This window comes from Drosophila subobscura, chromosome U (genome assembly GCF_008121235.1).
Source record: "Drosophila subobscura isolate 14011-0131.10 chromosome U, UCBerk_Dsub_1.0, whole genome shotgun sequence".
Lineage (NCBI taxonomy): Eukaryota > Metazoa > Arthropoda > Insecta > Diptera > Drosophilidae > Drosophila > Drosophila subobscura.
Genome location: NC_048534.1, coordinates 17,353,603 through 17,367,782, shown reverse-complemented (window position 1 = coordinate 17,367,782; position 14,180 = coordinate 17,353,603). Strand labels below are relative to the sequence as shown.

Here is a 14,180-nt window from a genome sequence, read left to right as displayed (position 1 = left end):
CTGCCGAACACTTGATTAGCGTTGATGATTGAACGGTTATTGGTAAATTGAAAGTTGTGTTCCTCCTTGATCCCAGCCAAGTTTTGAGGGTGGAAGGCATTAGGGATAGATGCGAGACATTTATCTGTCAGCTGAACTCGCGGGTCTTGCTGAATGTTCGGTTTTCGGGATGGGAAGTACAAAAATGAATGCTCCATGAAATGTGTGGAATGTTTTTCCATGTTTTTCCAACTATTGCTGGAGATAATAGATATAAAATATCGGCAACACCTGTTTGCTGTTATACAACACTGCAACACTGCTGTGTAAACAGCTGTGAGAAATATAAACGGTAGAAATTTGCAAATCAAGGTAGAAATGAAGTCCACCATAACATGAGCATTTAATGTGTCGTCCGCTCTGGTCAGCTCTGAGGTGTTTACCTAACATTTGATATTATTTTGATTTATTAGCCACTGCCAAGTACAGACGATGCCGCCACTGCCTGCCACTCAGCAACATTCCGCAAACAATAATTTGTGTGGCCCCAAAAACAGAAACAGAAACCCAGAAACACACCCAAATGACAGCTACAAAAAATATTATTTATACATATAAATAAATACATTTCCAGAACCCACATATGCAATCTTCTGCAATTTTCACACTGCAAAGCAACTAGGAGGGAACAGAGAGTCCAACAAAGCCCGGCCCCACACGGACACGGACACGGACCCGTATCCCTCCCAGCTGTCAGCGCGAACAGTTGCAAACAGACATGAAGATTTTGGTACATTGGGGGATTTTTTGGGCAGCAAACTGCCGCTACATTGTGCGTACATATGCATATAAATATGTAAATATGTATATATGTATGTACCAGTGCATATCTGCAATAGAGAGAATCGAGATCCTCACGTATTTCGCTTGTTTGTTGGTAAAACAAATTTGTTAATTTTCTTTCCAGCAGACATTCTGCAATACTTTTATTTTCGTTATGAAAAGTTTTGAAGCTTTCGGGAAAAACTTTCTTTGCGGTGTAGCTGGTAGGATTTACAGAACCTTCCACTTAAAGTTGGACACTCTGCAAAACAGTTCCTTAAAAGCATTAAGTCTTAGATGAAGTCTATCCATTTTCCACACACTTAAAGCGACATGTACGAGATACATTAGGTAAGAAATCAGCTTCAAATGACGCAAATTGAATTGGCCTTTGTTGAAAATCAGCTTGGGGGATTTTTGGTTGAGCTTGCTCTTAGGCCTTGACAAATTGAATTTCAATTGTCGCCGAAAGGCTTTGAAATTGTGCGTTTCTTTGAACTGTATCTGTAATTAGAGTTTCGATAATTTCACAGCCAATGTAGAGTCACTTCAGGTCATTGCCTGCTCGGGTCATAACTCTAAATAACTTGATTTTCTTTCTTTCTTTTTTTTTAGACCCCGGCGAGACTCAAAAAGTCCTTAGGCTTTCACCACCAGCATATTTGCAGGCGCGAATTCCATTTTTTGTCCCTTCTTTTCCTTCTGAGTTTGATTCCACTTGACTGTTATTGTTAGAGACGCGTCTAAGCTGTTTGGAAAATCGCAAATTTATGTTAATTTTATTGTAAATGATGAGCACAGAGAGGAAATTAAATGAAATAAAATAAAATGTGAAAGTTCACAACGAAAATTCTCAAACCTATTTTGGAATACTTTTCGCTGCTCCCTGGTGTTTTTATTATCCACTGACAAAGGTCCAAGTACATTCTTTCCTTTCAAAATAAATCAAATGTAATGCACAGGAGCTCAGTTATAGGACCACGTAAAATCTTTTGGCAAATCAACAAATGTCCAAAGAGCTGCCAATCAAATCCACTTAACAAAAGGAAAAGGAATGCACAGGGTCTACCATGGCAGACACTGAACAGCAGACACATGGTAATAAGATTCCCACAACATTTCCATACATTTAACCAGCATTTTGCATGGACTCTGCAGCAGTGTTTTATCTCATTTGATTTCACTCTACGGGTGGCTGGAGTATAAATGCAGAATTTGATAGATGTTCTCTCACTGGGCGAATGTGACGCATTTTCTATTTTCTTTTTACACCATTTTTATGCGCCCGGAAAAGTTTGTTTGTCCGCCTGTCGGTTCGTTTAAGTTTTACTATCTCTCCGCGTCCGTCTATTTATTTATTTCAACACCAACTTCTTACTCTGCCCCTGCTCCATCTTTTTCCTCCACTGTGCCCTCTTAAGGAATTGAATTGAATTAAATTGAATAAAGTTTGCGAGCTGCAGTGCCCCGATAAGGTGTAGTTCTCTCTCACCCAACAGCCAAGCAATGCATTGCATATAAATGTTTGGTATTTCACGATTTTGTACCCATCAATTACGAGGCGAATGAAGTGAACGCAGGCAAAATAATAATTCTTGCTTAATATTTTATGAATTGTGCTGCGGTTTGGTTTTGGAAGCTGTGGAAATGGCTTTGGATTGAGAAAACTAGCAGATTTTTCAACGCTTTATTAATGAGCTCAAACGATTTTTAATTAGCAAAATGGAAACATAAGTGCTTCATATGAAACATACATTAATAATGTAAGAATTGTTGTGGATTCAGAGTTTCAAGCTTTCGACTTCCTGTGCTGATCAGAACTTGAAAGATTTAGCTTTTCTCTTGTACAATAAATCATGAAACACATTTAAACTTTTCTTTCTTATTAGAAGTTCCATTATTAGAAAATGAATCCAAAGGCTTCTTCTTCATAGTAATCTTAAAGTGATTCTTCGCCTTCCTCGTTCTCCTCGGGCTTGTCCACGCAGATGGCCATTAGGTGTTTGTTAGTGACAAAGCGAACCTCGTAGACAGTACCACACTCGCTGGCTTGCGAGCCCCTCAGCAGCCCATCAGTGACCAAGTTTTTATCCTTCTTGGTGAGTACGAGGAGGTCAAAGTCCCAAACACTCATGAAGGTGTCCTTGCTGCCGGCCGCGAAGCTCCCGTTATCTGGTGCGAAGGCAATCGAGGCAATGCGTCTCGTATGGTGGTTAAGGCGGCGTATTATCATCTGAGTCATCACATGCCAAACAATGAGGCAACCATCCTCGGCGCCTGCAACCAAGTATTCAGCGCACTTGGAGAAGGCCAGGGCGGTGATGCTTTTTGTGTGACCCTCAAATAAGCGCTCCTCAGATGTCACCCCAGCGGTCATGTTGCTCATGCAGACCTTGGCGTTGATGAAGCCAGTGGCCAGGTAGTTTATTTTCGGGTGATACGCACAGGCCGACAACGCATGCGCGTAATATATTTGGTACTGGGGACGTAACTTAGTGTCCGGTTCAGTGCCGGTCTTTGCCCAAGCAAATACGCCTTGTTCACCGATGGTGACAAATACGATGCTGAAGGGATCAAACACAATGCGTTTGACATGTCTTTGGGCATTGGGTTTGAAGCCCACACAGCTGCGGGATTCCAGGTTCCACAGACGCAATTCCAAATCGGGTGACCAGGTGACTAGGTGCTTTCGGTTTGGAGAAAAGGCGCCGCGAGTCACCTGCACCTGATGGCCGACGAGGTTGAAGTTGCCGTCACTGCTCCAGTCAGCGTTCTCTCCGGCCACATTCAGCTTTAGCCCATATATGTAGATCAAGCAGTCGGCCTTGCCCACCGCCAGCACGCTGGTGTCCTCCGAGATGCTTACACAGAGTACCACTCCGTCCACGAAGTGACCGCCCGCGACCACGAACGTCGACACCAGAGGATCCTCCGGCGTGGTGAGTGCTTTTGTGGCCTTGGACGTTAGAGCGGCATAAACTTCAGGGGCGATAAGGCTACGGCCCTCACTTGCTGACTGCATTGGCACAATTGATTAAATATGTAAAACATTTTGTGATATTTTAACTAACTCTTAGTTCACTCCACTTACAGATGCCTTCGTCGACTCTTTGCCCTCGTTGATCGCTGCCATTGTAATGAATTATTTGTACAATTACTGAGCTACCACACGTGTCCTCAACTGTGCAATTCCAAATGGCAAATACCAGGGATGCAAGCACGCATCTTATCGCCTATCGATATCGTGACCATCAAGACAAGACATAAAATATTTAAGCACTAAACTAGATAATATTCAGTTGACACATGGAAAAACTTTAACTTTAACTCAAAGAATCATGCACCAAAATAGGACTCGTTTGAGTCGAGGAACCCGTTGCTCACGCAATTTATTTTCTACTCGGAAATGTGTTTGCTCTTTTCGGTTAAGTCTCTTCTGCCAGGCAACGGCAATGCCAGTGCCAGGAGTTTCCTTTTCCTCATTTGGAACCAAAACCCACAATTACCTGAACGTGGTTGGGCCATGATTTGCACTGCACTTGAATTATTTCCGTTTGCACTGTTTTTTCTTCCTGCTGGTGCCGGGAGAGACGCCCCGGCGGGGCAGTACCCACCCCACACACATATGCATAATTTCATACCCACTGCCGTTTTCCTTAAACGCTTCCATACTTTTCTGCCTTCCATTTGCTTTCTATTCCTCTTTATTATGGATATATCACCGTCTGGTGGAGGATATGCAGTCCTCTGTGGAGGCGCCGCTTTGTATGCAGATTACCTGCATTTTGGTCTGCGGCTTGAGGTCAGTAATGAGACTTGAGTCAGTGTCGTGAGGCCGCCACTCCCCAAGACTGACTGCACACAAGGGCACGGAAAAAGCGCATAAAAGAAGTGAACTCGTGCTGATATAGACTTGGATTTGGATTGGCCCAAAAACATACATATCCTGCGTATTGTGGATGCTAAATTTATGCGCAGCGAAGAGTGAAAAGCAATTAGCTCTGTTAAGTTGTGCATAAAAGGGAAATTGGCATTGACATGGGCCACACCCGGCACAATGCCGTTTGCTACGGCCTCCCATGAATATTCGTAGGTCGCTCAGAGAATTAACTCACAAAATGTATATTGAATTGTCGGTAGCAGGTAGCTGGAAAACCAAAGAAAGAACGAACAACTTTTGTCAAAGTTATCATGGTAGAAAAGGGAAATGAAGATAGGAAAACCAAACTCTTGATCATGGAAATATCCAAAGGAACGCTGAAAGTAGTTTTATATTCACACAATTAAAATTAGAGTAAACTAGCAATCAAGTGTACTAAATAGAAGCATTTACCATGCGATCCCATGGTTTAGATAGCTTATAAAATATAGTAATAATAATCATAAATAATAACAGAGAAGGGAAGAAGAATTTATATAATATTTAAAATGAAGTCCGCAAAAGCACAGTCTTTGCATAGTCTAGTCACGACTTTATATTTAAATTTGTTTGTGGTGTCTGATCCCTGGCGAAAATGCACGCTTCCATCCCTGATTTGAAATTGAAGAAACATGTGCTCTTAACCTCAACTATTATTAATTGTTGTATAGAATTCCAGCAAGATGAACGCTGCCAGTGGTTCAGGGCAATTAAAGGGCCAGAAAGAGAAAGTATGTAGACTTCAAACAGTCGCTAAAATGCCATCAATTTGTTAAACTCATTGCAGAAAAAAAGTGCCAGTTCTGTGGCAAGAGAGGATTGCTTTAACATGTCTAAATTTGCCGATGAGCTCTCGAGGACTCGGAAAGCAGTAAAAATTCATCACACTGGCACTGCTCTACACCGGATCCCATGTCCGCGTTTACGCATTAAAATGCCTCTTAAACGGGAGATACAATCCGCCGAACTGATGACTTGACAAATAAACACATCTAAAACCTTTGCACTCAACGATTATCTGGTATATTTTTTAGTTTATTCTTTTTTTAGGTATTTCTTGGGGCTCAGCCATTGCTAATGGGACAGACATTTTCTATTGTCTCATCCATTTTATCAGTCTAAAGCGCTGGGCTTGCCGTTCGTGGACTCGTTTTGATTGCACCCCATAGAAATAACGATACGGGTGTGCACGTGCACTCATCCGCCGACCATTCCACTCGTCCATTCATTCATTCATATATGTATGTATGTATGTAGAGGTGCACTTTTAACGACCACCTCACCTGGCGCTACGCCATGCTATCTCCGTGGCCATGTCCGTTTATGCAAGTGTTAAATAAAGTATCTCCAGGCTATTGTTGTTTGTGCATGGCCTAGTCAGAGTCGCTGACATTTATTGCTTGTTTTAAGGCGGACTAGAAAATGGTACAGAAACAACATTTATTACGAGCTGGGACACATAAAACAAAAGCACGAGCAGTTTATAGTTGTTGGCCATATAAATGGCGGGGTGGTAATATGTCTGCCTGTCAGTAAAGGTGACCGGGAAGATACTTGGAGAATCTCCGGCTGCAGGCATAGAATAATATACAGAAAATATAAAAAAGAATTCCACGGCAGAGAAAAGTTAGTAGATCAAAACAAAGAACCGAACCAGTCGAACAGCTGTGCATACAGTGTTGGAAAGCGATTCAAAGCACGCTGTTTTAATTCCCATCATACAACAATTTCCATCATACAAAAATTTCCATCAAGTTCATTTCAAGTGACACTGCAAATATAATTTAAAATACATTTTTAAGGTAAGCAGTAAAGCTTAACTCCATAGAAGTGTTTCCAAGTTTTTTGCCATCCTGCAGATAATGTCACCCCGTAGAAGTGCACGTATCATGGCTCTAAAGGGCGCTTCCAGTGAGGCGGCTCACCGCCGCGCTGCGTTCCTTCGCGCAGCACAACGCCTTGCTGCCGCCGGTTCCAGGCGTCCAAATTATTACCCAACCAGGAGCAATACCAGGGCCCTCCAGGCGAATCGCCGCCGAACCACTGTTGATATTATGGTAGGAAATATGGCCAATCGTGTGAACACATTCGGTGTACGCGCGGAAGAAGAAAATCCAGCTCAAATTGCTATGGGCCATCGCCGCCTCCAAATCGAGTTGGCGAAAATGATGAGCAATCCGACGGAAGGGTGTCAGGTGATGTTACTTGACAATTCTATCTACAACTGGAAGGCCATCATTATCGGGCCCGCGGATACGCCCTATGAGGGCGGACATTTTGAACTGAGCATTCTATTTCCAAATTTGTATCCGTGTGAACCACCGACTTGTGAATTCCTCACAAAGATTTACCATTGCAACATAGAGTGTGGCTTGATCTGCTTAGATATACTGGAGACGGAATGGTCGGCGGCCCTGACAGTGGAAAAGTTACTTTTGTCCATCCTATCGCTGCTGTCGGATCCCAATTCCCACAGCCCCATGAATTCGGATGCTGCCAAAATGTACCTGAAGAACCGCACAGAGCATGACCGCACTGCACGCGAGTGGACCGCTCTCTACGCCAAGCCCGACACCTCCACCCCAATATCTGATGAATAATCTTTCAATAATTTTTAAAATTCTTGCTGCTGGACAAATGGACACAAGCTACATGGTAAAATAACATACAATTAACGTATAACTGAAGTGCAAAATTTGAATTGTTTCCATCCCGACAGATCGGTGGAGTACGACAGAAAGGCAGTGGACTTCGAGAGACTGCGAATCCTATTTAGATCCTGCAGTGTAATACATAAAAAAAAAAAAATATCCAATAAAAATAAATACAGAAAAATGTTCATTAAACGTTTGTCCAGCAACGACTGCCATAATTATGTTCCACTCTTATTTGCTATGCAAATGTTGATTTAAAACTTTATATTTCAATTTTGTTGGCACATACCAACCAGTACAGCCCACATAAATGATTTGAATTTGTATTATTAAGCGCTGTGCCTTCCGTATCCGGATCGCATCGCATCGCCCATTCTCGTTGCCTTTTCAGGCGCAAAACTTTTGCAAATAAAGCAGTTTATTGTGCCAGTGGGATTTATAATCCACACAAGAGTTATAAGTGCTGCCACACACCTTGCCCGATACCCGATTCCAATCCCAGAGAAATCACTTAAAAAAGAAAGAGAAAAGAAATAAAGAGTTCCGGAGACTTTTGGTCCTGGTCCTCAACCATGGGCCAAGGCGCAGCATTTCAAATTAAAAGCATTCGCCGCGTTTTATTGCTGTGCCTGCAATTTTTCTCCTTTTTTTCAGGGCTGCCTGGCTCTTGTTGGACATACAAATTTTTATGTCCATTTGGCTTTATTTCACACTTTCTTGTTTATTATTGCTGGGGCTCCCCGACCCAAAGCACACAGAACGAGAACAAATTTAAGTATTTGACCTTTTTACCCTAGCAATGGTCGTGTGCTCCTTCACCATCCTCAAATAATGTTGTTGCCATTGATTTATGCAAGGAGAGATTCACGCGCAGACCCTTTCCTGTCGCTGTCTCTGCCCTTGTCCCTTATTCGACTTAAATGCTAACTTAATTGTTCTGCCCATGTCCAAAAAATTGCTGCTCACTTATTTTATGTTCTGTTTTCCCTACAAGTGTCTTAGAAAGGAAAGAGAAATCTCTGCACTCCCCTGGAGCAGTTAATTTGGTGCAAAATGATTAGCGACACGACTTCAACGTGGGTTCCCAAATGGGTTCACGGAAGCAGAACCTTGAAGAGCCTCCTAAAAGTGAGTGAAAATTGTAGGCAAACAGAATCCGAGGCAATTAGAGCACACGCAGTTGATAGTCAGCAAATTGGGAATTCTTTCTTAATTATTGTACAAAATTAAACAAATAAATGAAAGTTCTGCCAGCTTATTCTAGATCAATATCCATTTGGCTCAGTGCATACGTGCTGTACTTCTTATGTAGCTCCATGCAATCCACTTCCTTGACAGTCCCATGGGTCACTGGCCCCATGCGATACAGCAAGACGATTCCTCCCGTGTATGCATCACAGAGGGTGGCCTGGTAAATGCACTGAAGGGCCAGTTCGAAGGCCTGCTCGTCAGACAGGTCAAAGCAATACATCGGGTCGAGGATGCCCAGGGCATTACTCGCTCCGCTGCCCACGGCAAATTTCTTTCCACTGATGTTCATTCCCTCAGAGTCCACGTAGATAAGGGTCGGACCCTTTGGCCCATAGCCAGCCAGCAGCATGCCCATGTCCAGGCCCGTGCCGCGGTGCATTTGAGACACGTTGCCGATCATCTTAGCGGCAGCGCTGACTGACATTGGCTGCTTGTAGCGCAGCTCGTGAAGGCGGCTCTCCCGAGTGAGGACCCGATACCAGTACTTGCAGTCAGCCGCCCCACCGGCCAGAGTGCCCACAATGTGCTTGCTGATCGGCACAATTTTGTTCATTTTCTGGCTGCACACATTTATGCCATTGCATAAGCGTGAATCCGCACAGAGTACAATGCCGCCCTGGTACACAAACCCGACAGTGGTGGTGCCGTGATTAACCTTCCTACCCAAATGACTCAAGACGGGTGTGCCAGGAACTGGTGGCATCAGTCTGTATGGAAAGTTCTGAAGGTTCTGATCCTTATTATCCATGAAGTTCGTACAGCTTGTAGTTGGTAGCACTGATTTGAGGTCGCATAGCTGCTCCAGTGACATGTTTGTGCGTCTCTAATTTGTGGGAAGAGTACAAAATAATTTTTAACAATATTTCAAAGGTAACTTACTCTTAAAAGTTATGCAAAACAATGTGTACAGTGTTTGGGATTTGATTTTGACACGTTAAAATGTAAGGCTCCAATCCAATTATATAACAAATCTGCCTGGCATTTTATGGACTGTTTGTCCAAGTTATAAATCCAAATATTTCCATAGAGATGTGTGAAAAATATTAAAAATAAATACATTGCACTTATTGTAATGCCCAGAGGAGAAAACTCAACTGCAACATATTTTCATATTCACCTGAGCGGAATCTAATAATCTAATATATGCAAGCAATTTTGCATTTACAATATTCTGGTTTTAAATTCATGTTTACATCTTCGTACATTCTCATTTTTGTCTGCCTTTTTTGGCATGTGCCGGATTAGAATATGCTTGCCATGGGTTTTATGAGTTTTTGGCATTTTATGAGGTACTCGCCCAAAAAATAATAAAGACATGGCCAAGAAACGAGAAGCGAGTAGTACCGAAAATTGAATATTAAATAACCTCGAGCAATAAACAGAATTACAATGTGTTTATGTGGAGAGGAATGAGGACTGGGGGAATATGTAAATTGTTTATGATATTAATATCCGTTTGTTTGTGCAATCATTTAAAAAGGATTACGCGATTAGCATCCGACTGCGGTAATTGATAAGCGTTTATGGCAAGGCGGAAATTATTATCATTTCAATTAATTCGCCAATAAGAGAACTCCTGAGGAATAGTGGCTGTGGCATCAAGCATAAGAAAACCCTCTGAGGGCAAAGTGTAAAAATCAAACCCACAGCTGGGCCACAACCCTTAAGCACCGCAAATCTTGGCCTTCTTTCATATGCCACAATGTTGGGGTAATCAATTTTAATGTTCCCCTGGACCCAAGTTTCTATATACATTCGAAACCATTGAAATGTGTGCGTCCTGTCAGAGGTTAAAGCGTTTTGTTGTATTGCCAAATTTGCTTCTGACCTGCGCTGAAGGCTGTCCGAACAGAACCACATTGTCAATCAGCAAATTCCTGCCCCCTCTCTCTCTTCGTGCTATTTGGCAAAGCCGGAATGGCAAACACTTGGACAGCACGTCCCGTTTGGCCTTTGCCTTTGGGTTTGGGCTTACCACCTGGGCAGAGACCTGCTCCGCAATATGGCCAAAATTTATGCATTACTGTTGACTTATTAGGGACTGCCGTATCCCGTGTCTCCCTCTCTCTGGAGCCATCCTATTTGTGCTGTTGATTCGCTTTGATTTGGCCCGGGATGCCCCAGAGCTGGCCAACTGTGTGTCACAGTTGCGCTTTGCATTCGGTTGGGGTTGTCCCTTCGGGCAATGTGTTCTCCTTAATAGTTGCTAATTATGTTTAATTATTCATTTGTGATTTTGCATGGGCCCTCCAGGGCACACATCTCTCTGCAGTGTGGAAAATTAATGAGACATCTGGAAGAGTTCCGACAGCATATGGGTTGCCTACATTTTAATGCTTTTCTTTAATAGAAAACTTGTTTATCCAAGAAATCAGCAAGGAAGCAGGATCTTCACTCAACAATCCACTCAATTTTTGCATCCTCGGAGGCTTGAGAAGTCTGAGAAAATAAAAGTAAATTAGTTTGTTCACATCAAGATATGAAGCAGTCTTACCATCCGTTGAATCATTTTAAATCTGCGTCTTAATATTCTGAAACAAGAAAGGAAAATATCAATCATGGCAATTTCCAGTTCTTAAATATGATTTCTAATAAAGATGATTCTAAACAGGTTTGTTGAGTAAGCGTAGCATCTCAAGAAACCCCCCAAGTATGTGGCAACATATCAACCTTGAAGCGGAGCTTTTAATCAAGACCAACACACCATAACATCGTAAGCACAAAGACGCATACAAATATCTGCATACCGTGCATGCCGCCATACCTTGTCGTTGCGGCACCAAGATGCGAGATAGAAATATGTAACATAATCACATGCGTTGCTGCAATTTGCCTTGCATATTTACAAGCACTGTCGCCGGGCTGCTCCGATGATATACGAGTGAGTGCATGGAACGTACTGCGATTCGCAAGCTGTAAATTTGGATGCAAGCTTTCAATGCAGTGAGACTGCTGTGCAGCAAAAGGGAACTTGACATTTACTAATTGCCAGATTATGGCAGGGACGACGCATGGGAATGTGCTAGAGCAGAGGGATTAAATGCATGGCGAATCAAAGCCCCTGAGGACTAGAACTTTATTGTAGAAGTTTTCTGTGGAAGAATCTCATATTCATATGTTCATTACAGGCACAGTCAAACGAAATGGGTTAAGCCGTACTTTGGCTGTTAAGGGGGAAACTCGACTAACTTCGATTTCCGTGCAGATAAAGCTTGCCGATGCTGTCATCGAACGGATTAATTAATCAACGTTCTGCCTGTCAATCGAGTAGTGCACTAGCCGTCCTGTCGTTTCGATGGCATTTGATTTCCTGCCTTGGAGAATATCACTTTCGCAAATTGAAGTTGCTTTTTTCTGTCATTCTCATACCCCACACACACACACACACACTCGCACACAGACGTGGCTTCTGTTGCAGTTGGATGTGGCATGCTTCATGGCAGCTCATGCATATTCATTGTTTACAAGCACACTGCCACACGACCAGACAACAATCTCTCAAAAACCGTACCTGATTTCTTTTCAAACCACATTCCCCATTCCCCAATCTCCCAATCTCCTTGTCTGCCACAATTAGACCCTGCTCTGCCGACATTTGTTTGCTGTCCATATAGATCTTTGGTCTGGTTATGAATCTTTGAAATGCAATGACCATTAGGAGTCCATTCTATTGTTGCGAACAACTCGCTTGCCATTTATGTAATTTGTGGCAATTAACCAAAGAGTTTTTGTGGGTGCAATGCAACCAAAGCCGCAAGTCTGTAAATTTGCCCAAGAAATGTTGAATTTTAGCCAACAGCATACAATTCTTTTTGCATACAGAGACAAGAACGGAGGAGCTTTAAATGTACAAAATACAATTACTTCCCAACTGTGAATTTAAATTTAATTTCCACCCATCCCTAAGCTCTCCGCAGGGCTCGTGGCAATTCCTATTTTAAGTGTTTATCTGCTGTTTGATGGCACATAAGTATCTGTTGGATTACCTACTTTTTATTGCCAATTACCAGATGGAAAGACATTTGCATATCCAGCCGAGCATCTTCACATCCACCCGCAACCTGTGGCCCAATTCTTGTTTTCCATTTATATTTATTTATTTGCCTGGACAAGCATCAATTCGATGTAGCAGAAACGAATAACAGTCATAATCTTCGATATAATTTCCACTTTATGGTTGCCTTGTGGTGGGACAATAAAAATTTACACATTGATATGTTTTTATGGATGCAAAAGCTGAATGCAAGAAGTAAACACATAAACAATGAGCAGTGAGTGACATCAAAGAGCAATTTCAATGTAAAATTCCCAAGACACACCACAACACACACACATGCTAACCATTTAGCTATTTTTGTCTTGACTGCTTGGATGGACAAAAGGTTTTTCTAACACAAAATAAGCACGAATACGTATCACATAATTTGACAAAATCCATAAACCATAAATTCTGCGCAGAGCCAGCACTAACAGCGTCTCCTCCTCCGCCTCACAGAGATTGTCTCTGCCCCGAAAGAAGAAAACTGTCTCGTAATCGTTGGCAATAAAAAGAAGCCCAGAAGCAGGCCCATAAAATAGTATCGAAATCAGTACGTATCATCCGAGTAGTTGGTTACATTGACTGTCCACATAAAAATCACATAAACGCATAAATCGTCATCAGGCCGCAACAATCATGTCTATTAGGTTAAATCAAGCCAAAGACACAAACCGAAATCAACATGAAATATATTTAGTGCTCACTTTCAGGCATTTATCATGCCATGCATTCCACTGTATTAGACGCCCAATTACGAGTGATTATGCCACGAATTGTGATGAAAGTCAGAGCTTAAATGAGCCGCTTCCCGATTCACAGCACAAAATTTGGCATTAAATCGGGGTCCAAAACTACACAAATATTTGTAAATTCCCATACATATGTGCATGGCTAAAATAGTTGTAAATGCTTCTTGCTCGGTTGACTGTGTACATTTTTCGCTAATGGAAAATGCTCCTGCATTTTTGGGGATTATTTTGGATAACAAAATGGACTGAACGTATGAACACATCCTTAATTCCTGCTCAAAACTTAAAGTTGCGCAACATTTTTCATCGCTTTTAATTCCAAATTTAGTTTAAAGACAGCAAAAAGGTCTCCCTCGCTCCAAAAACAAGAATTCTTCTTTTTTGTTGCCTGCCAAGTGCCAAAAAAGAGACGGAGAGTGAGAGAGGGTGGCAAAGGACGAGAGAGGCGCACTTGTGCACAATTTAATTATACAGTTAATTTGCTTAAATGGTTGACGGCTGGCACAGCAATTCAAGTGTTGACAGTGGGAATTGCCGGAGCAAAAAAAAGAAGCGGAATATTGCATCACAGTTGTGGCGGAAAAAGGGAATCCCCAGCACTGCCCTTCCCCTTTTGTCGACCAAAAAAACTTTGTTTGATTCCAAACAAGAATGAAGGAAACGAAGTGGAGCTCGACGCTGAAGCTTTCTGCAACAAACACATGCAGACAGGTTAAGCGCTTGCTGCCAGGCGCGTTGCCGCTGCCTGCCTGCCTCTGGCTCATGCT

General features: G+C 42.4%; 3 protein-coding genes across 3 annotated transcripts; 1 reads left to right on the top strand and 2 right to left on the bottom strand.

Annotated features, from left to right (window-relative positions):
* Positions 1-2,740: 2,740 nt before the first annotated feature.
* Positions 2,741-3,934, bottom strand: LOC117901320 (transcription initiation factor TFIID subunit 5-like). The gene is made up of 2 exons (XM_034812029.1): positions 3,893-3,934; positions 2,741-3,817 (listed from the first exon to the last, which is right to left on the bottom strand). Exons 1-2 carry the CDS (start codon positions 3,932-3,934, stop codon positions 2,741-2,743), a joined length of 1,119 nt encoding a protein of 372 aa, XP_034667920.1.
* Positions 3,935-6,396: 2,462 nt separating this feature from the next.
* LOC117900757 (ubiquitin-conjugating enzyme E2 4-like) lies at positions 6,397-7,375 on the top strand. The gene is made up of 2 exons (XM_034811239.1): positions 6,397-6,522; positions 6,580-7,375. The coding sequence occupies exon 2, from the start codon at positions 6,583-6,585 to the stop codon at positions 7,318-7,320; it is 738 nt and encodes a 245-aa protein (XP_034667130.1). The 5' UTR covers positions 6,397-6,522; positions 6,580-6,582; the 3' UTR covers positions 7,321-7,375.
* A 1,254-nt stretch (positions 7,376-8,629) lies between these two features.
* On the bottom strand, positions 8,630-9,456 carry LOC117900695 (proteasome subunit beta type-5). The gene has a single exon (XM_034811148.1). It carries the CDS (start codon positions 9,434-9,436, stop codon positions 8,630-8,632), a length of 807 nt encoding a protein of 268 aa, XP_034667039.1. The 5' UTR covers positions 9,437-9,456.
* Between the last annotated feature and the right edge of the window lie 4,724 nt (positions 9,457-14,180).